Consider the following 6,000-nt stretch of genomic DNA (forward strand, 5'->3'; position numbering starts at 1 on the left):
CTCTGAAAGCAAACCGGGAAAACTTAATTTCCCCTGCCACAAAAGTAACCAGCAAACAGTATGATGTAGATAAAGGAACATAAGCTACATTCTTCTTGTATGAAAAGTTTCAAACAATGCAAACCATATGACAAGAAAGTGCACAGAAGAAGCCAATGTACAAAGAAGCATTTACAATGATAGCAAGCAGCATGAGTCCTCTTAGCTCCTTTCTGACTCTAGAATCATGACACATGAACTGTATTAAGAAACTACAGCAGCAACTCACACAGGTGAACAAATGACTCCAACAAACAAACCAATTTCACACCCAAAAAAAAGGAAAAGAAAAGAAAAGATTTTATCATCCAAAGAAAACCCAGTGCTTCCTAATCTTTAGCTTTATTTCTTTTGACTTGAACAAATGGAGAGGAAGAACGGCAGCCGCCTATGTTGATTCGGCAGAGCTCTTAGCCTTGGATCGGTAGAGGAGCTTCTTCTTCTTGGATGTCGGGTTCTCGATGTTAAGAACTACTTTTCCGGGCTCACCGATCTTGAAAGAGGTCTTGATGACAGGCTCATCAGTAGCGATCAGCTTCCTTGTCTTCTGCACGATCACCGTGTACCCGTCCTCTGCGCTTGGCACAAACTCAGCACCGTAACTGACCTCCCATCCCAAGACGCGGAGTTCCCAGACCAGGAGGGTTGTCTGTCAAGACAGCATCATGATCCAAATAGAGCTATTACCAAACTGCTTAAAGCATGAATAATTCCTCTAATCACTAATGAAACAAAGAAGAATTCAAGATAAGGTGAATGTGATTGAGGCACAACCTCAGGAACTGGTATTTCTATGGATTGCTTTGATGAGGGCTTAATGGTAACCTCGGTGACAGCATCAGCAGTAGTGAAATCTGGATCATTCTCCTTGCTTAGGCCTCCAATTGCAACCGGCACTTGCTCAGGCGCTATGTACCTGAATCAAGAACAAGAACTCATGTAAGAAAGGTCGTCAAATTGCCTAGGGATTGTATCAGCAAAGAAACTTAAGGGATCTTCACACACTTGAATAGAGTCTCTGCCGACTTGGATGGCCCAGCGAAGACAAACTTGCTCTTGGTCCTCTGGGTGAAGAAGGGACTTATCATCCGATTAAAAGCCAAATACCACCACGGAACGTTGATGAACACCTAAAATAACATGGATGTTACAAATTATATGTGAAGATGGATCTGTCTCATCCAATTATAAACACATATATCATATAAAATTACTTTAACGAAAAAACCTTTGCTTGGATGAATTACATATGCAGATGGATTACTCTCATCCAATCGATAGAGTTAAGATCTATTCGAGAGTTTCGACAAAAGAATCGATTTGACCACCTTAGCCTTCATTTATAAGGAACAATTGCATCCATTCTATAAGCAAACGCCTTAGGAGATGCAAAGATAGCTGGAATATAATTTACACTCTCACTTACATGTATCCAACTATCTGATCATCCTATATATCAAGCAAAGCCGACATAATTTTTGTGCTCTGGTAATTAGGAATTAGTTGATTGAAGAATTTGATCTCTCTCGCAGAGATGCAGTTTGGTTAACACAACTCGGATCCAATTGCACATCATGCAGATAAAGGTGAACTGAAACAGGAAGAGGAGGACTAGAATTCTATGCTAAAAGTACCTTCTTGGCGATGAATTCAGGGTAGTTGTCCTGCAACAGGGTGACGGCCTGCTTCGTAGCCTGGCGATGCTTCCCGAGCCGTGGCGTGTTCTTGAGGTCGGTCACCTGAACCATGGATGAGATGCCACCGGGAGAGAAGTCCAAGAGCTCCCTGATTCCCTTCTCCAGATATTGGATCCTCCACTTCAGGAACTTCTGCCTCTTCTCCTCGTCGCCGAAGGCCTTCTCGTAAAGCTCCTTGTTTTGGAACTCGCCGTAGACGTTGTAGCACACGGGGTGGCCCTCCTTGTCGACGCCGTGCATGAACACGGCCTTCTCCAGCTCCGGCAGGCCGAGGTCCTCCTCGAGGAGGGCCTCGATGCCGAACTGCTTCCTCCAGATGACGGCGTTCTTGAGCATCACCATGGCGTCCTTCACCTTGAAGTCCCTGGCGCGGAGGAACTTGAGGAGGATGGTGTCGCACTTCTCGTCGCCGACGAGCGGGACGCCCCAGATGAACACCTCCTCCGGCGGTTCCGCCGGTGGCGGAGCAGGGGTCTCGGCTGGCTGCTCCTTTGTCGCCTCCTCAGCCGCCGGAGTGACCTCCTCGGTGGTAGCCGGAGGAGGGGCGGTGACGGCGACGACGGTTTCCTCGATCGCTTCAACTGTCTTGGCGCCGTCCTCATCGGCTGCAACAACCTTCTCCTCCACTGGTGGTGGCGGGGGAGGTAAAGGCTCCACCTTTACAGGTGGGACGGGTTCCTCCTCAGCTGCCACCGGCGGGGCGGGTGTCTCCGTCTCCGCTGGCTTCGGAGGCTCTTCGGTCTCAATCTTGGGTTCCTCCGTAGCAGGGGCAGCGGGCTCTTCAGGCTTGGATTCCTCCTCCTTGGCTGGAGCCGATTCCTCCTCTTTGGCCGGAGGCGTAGGTGGAGACGGAGGAGGTGGAGGAGGAGCAAACTCGTTGTTCGCAAGGGCAGCTTGCACGAGCTGCTTGAAATCATCGAGGGCCTTCTTCTCGGGGTCGACGGGGTCAGGAACGGCGGTGCTCTCCTCCTTCAAGGAGACAGACGGTGCCTCAGTGGTCTCAGCCGGCGCCGCCCCCTCCTCCGCCTTCGGCTTCTTCTCCCCAGCCTCCGGCGCCGCCTCCTCGGCAGGCTTCTCGGGCTCCTCCGCCACCACCGCCTCAGGAGCGGTTACCGCAGGCGGCGCCTCGGTCACCGCCACCTTTTCCTCCGCCGGGGCCTCAGAGACGACGACCTCCGCCGCGGGTGCCGCATCGTGTGCCTTGCTTTGGGCTTCGTCCGCCATGGTCACCGCGAGAGAGAGAGAGAGAGAGAGAGCGAGAGAGAGAGAGAGCTATGAGCAAGAGGAGCTGGTATGCGGAGAAAGAGAGAGAAGGAGAATGCATATATAGATAAATAAAACAAATATATTATTACATGATAAATAAATAAAAAAATTGGAAAGAAATGGAGGAGAGATATTAAGAAAATTCTCAATTTTCTAAACAAAGAAATAGTTCAAAATTTAAAAATTATGATGATTTATCCCCATAAACATGTTTTTTTAAGTTGTTTCCAAAAAAATTTTCTATACTTATTTTTATAAATATGTTTCTCATCATCTTCATCTCTTTCCTCATGTTTGTGTCTCCCTCTTTCGTTATCGTCATAAATCGGTCTCATACCCTACTCCATTCTTCCTTCTTTATCTCCTCTCCTCCTCTAAAGGATCTCTCTTACTCTTTTTCCTCTCTCTCTCTCTCTCTCTCTCTCTCTCTCTCTCCCTCCCCATCAGTCTTATTAACTCTTTTAAATGACTAAAAAAAATTGAGGAGGTGTTCATAAAATCACTACTCAAATTTTAAATTAACTGAATAAAACTATCAATTTATTCATAGAAGAATTCCACATAAAACAAACAAGGTGGTGATAAGATATAGGACCCATGTCACATACATGACAAAAGGGGTAGAAGGGATACAGTATTCCTATAGACACATCCCATTGTTGTCATAGACTTTGGATTCTTGCAAGCTAAAACAAAAGAGGAGGCCATCAACGTCAACATCAACATCAACGTCTTCCCTTTCTCCTCATGCTGAGTTATCCGCTTATTGATCGATCATGCATCTCGCCATGGCTTGCCAACAAAGGAAACACTTTTGAATGTGGCTGTTTGAGGGAGGGGTTGATTCCATCGACATGATCCTATTAATGTGTACAATGTTTGGGTGGTTGGAGTTGACATCCACATGATGAAGATGTCACTTATTGTGATCATGATGCTCCCAATGCCATCTCAGTGACACCAATAATCCCACGCTTTTTTTAGATTCGAGATTTTGATTTGATTCGTAACAGTGACAACAACGATCTCATGCTTATCGATCGATCATATATCTGGCTTGCCAACAAAGAGAATACCTTTGTGTTTTGTGGTTGGAGGGGTTGATTCGATTGCCACAAAGATGATTGTTATTGTTGCATGATCGTATTGGTGTGCACAATGTTTGGATGGTTTAAGTTGGGACTAATTACTGCCTCTCGTACATAGTTATATTGAGTAATTCGATTTTTATATTTTAAAAAATTATATTGGTATCTGTATGATTATAAAAGTGAAACATCGATTTTATCAATAAAAATATAAAAATAAAAAAAATAAAAAATAATTTTAATATTTCAATTGATGATAATGAATAATGTCGATAGTGGGGGATGACAATACCATTGGGGGCCATGGGTGGATGTGTAAATAAAGAGAGCGATGACGAGAGATGAGGGTCACTCTACATCTACGTCGACGACGTTAATGCAATTGCCGAGCAACTCTACATCTACGTCGACGACGTTTTTGCATATGTATCGATGTCGATGTAGTTGTCGAGTGACTCTTTCGTCGCTCTACATCTGCATCGGTGTTGGCGTAGTTACTGAGCAACGAAAGGACCACTCAACATCTACATTGGTAGCCCTTTTATCGCTCGACAACTACATTGATGTCGATGTAGATACAAAACGACCATCACTTCTCGTCGCCACTTTTTTTATCCATAATATCCACCCACGACTCCCAACGGTACCGTCATCTGCCACCCTCAACGTCTATCACCATCAAATGAAATATTTAAATTATTATTTTTATCTGTTGTTTTTATATTTTCGTTGATAAAACCTACAACATTAGAGTAAATAGATATAGATGTCTCATTTTCATAACTACAAGGATGCTAATGTAACTTTTTAAAATATAAAAATCAAAATACTTAATATAACTAATTATAAGGATAATATATAATTAATCCTTTGAGTTTAATTATAGTATTACATGAGATGCACATTAGTTCGAAGGCAAACTATATCCCGTCTAATTTTAATCAATGTAACTTTTTGTTTTTACTTATTCCAATCGGGTATTATATAATACTCATATTAAACATGACTCTGATGTCTAATTTTAGAACTATACACTTTTTACCTCAACCATTTAGTTATCTTTTCTGTTCTTATTTAATGAAGTAATTCTCTTGAGCTTTTAGATTCATAGCTTTTGTTTAATTAATTTTTTATTCAATTATTATATAATATACATATTAGACACGTCACCTCTAAACTCCTCATCATAGAACTATGCTCGCTCTCTATATTTTTGAATTGATGGATTTTGGTTTAATTATGATTTTTTTTATTTTTTTTTCATGTTACAGAATGTTTGTCTTAGATACTCAGAATCAATCACGAACAATTCGGTTTTAGTACTTAGATTTAAAAAATCGAAATCAATTATGTGATTTTAAATTATTTAAAAATAAATTTATATTTTATTTTTAATTAAAAATTAACAATTTGAATAATAAAAAAAATAGCGATTCAAATTGGAACCATTCAAACCGGCTCTGATTCGATTTCGATTCTGATTTTTTAATTAAAAAATTATAATCAAAATTATTAGGAAAAAATATTGGTGATGCTTGTATCAGTATGACATGGCCTTGATATGTTTGTGAGGAGCCGTTCAGGATAGAGCAGGGTTTCTCCAATCTCGTTCCTATACAAAGATCAAGGATGAGAAGAGTTTCCCAAGTCGATTCTTCGATGCTCAAGTTAGTATTTAATTGCATCTTTTCTTATCTTCTTTCTTCCTCTTCGTGGAGCTAATGATATATTTTTATTCTCACCACAAAAGAGGAGAGAATTTCTTGTGAAGATCCTATAGAGAAGACAGTTCATGATCGGCCTGAATTGCCTCTTATTTTTTTTGAAATATTTCTATGAATATTCCACGGAGGAGCCTATTTGTAATTGATGGAATTACCTTCTGATCTTCCTAAACTATTCCTACGAAT

General features: G+C 41.7%; 1 protein-coding gene across 1 annotated transcript; it reads right to left on the reverse strand.

The window, feature by feature from the left end:
- Positions 1-66: 66 nt before the first annotated feature.
- LOC103988158 (patellin-3) lies at positions 67-3,028 on the reverse strand. Its single transcript, XM_065187734.1, has 4 exons — positions 1,674-3,028; positions 1,045-1,169; positions 814-955; positions 67-688 (listed from the first exon to the last, which is right to left on the reverse strand). Exons 1-4 carry the CDS (start codon positions 2,958-2,960, stop codon positions 428-430), a joined length of 1,815 nt encoding a protein of 604 aa, XP_065043806.1. The 5' UTR covers positions 2,961-3,028; the 3' UTR covers positions 67-427.
- Positions 3,029-6,000: the final 2,972 nt, after the last annotated feature.

Source organism: Musa acuminata, chromosome BXJ1-6 (assembly GCF_036884655.1).
Source record: "Musa acuminata AAA Group cultivar baxijiao chromosome BXJ1-6, Cavendish_Baxijiao_AAA, whole genome shotgun sequence".
NCBI classification, from domain to species: Eukaryota; Viridiplantae; Streptophyta; class Magnoliopsida; order Zingiberales; family Musaceae; genus Musa; species Musa acuminata.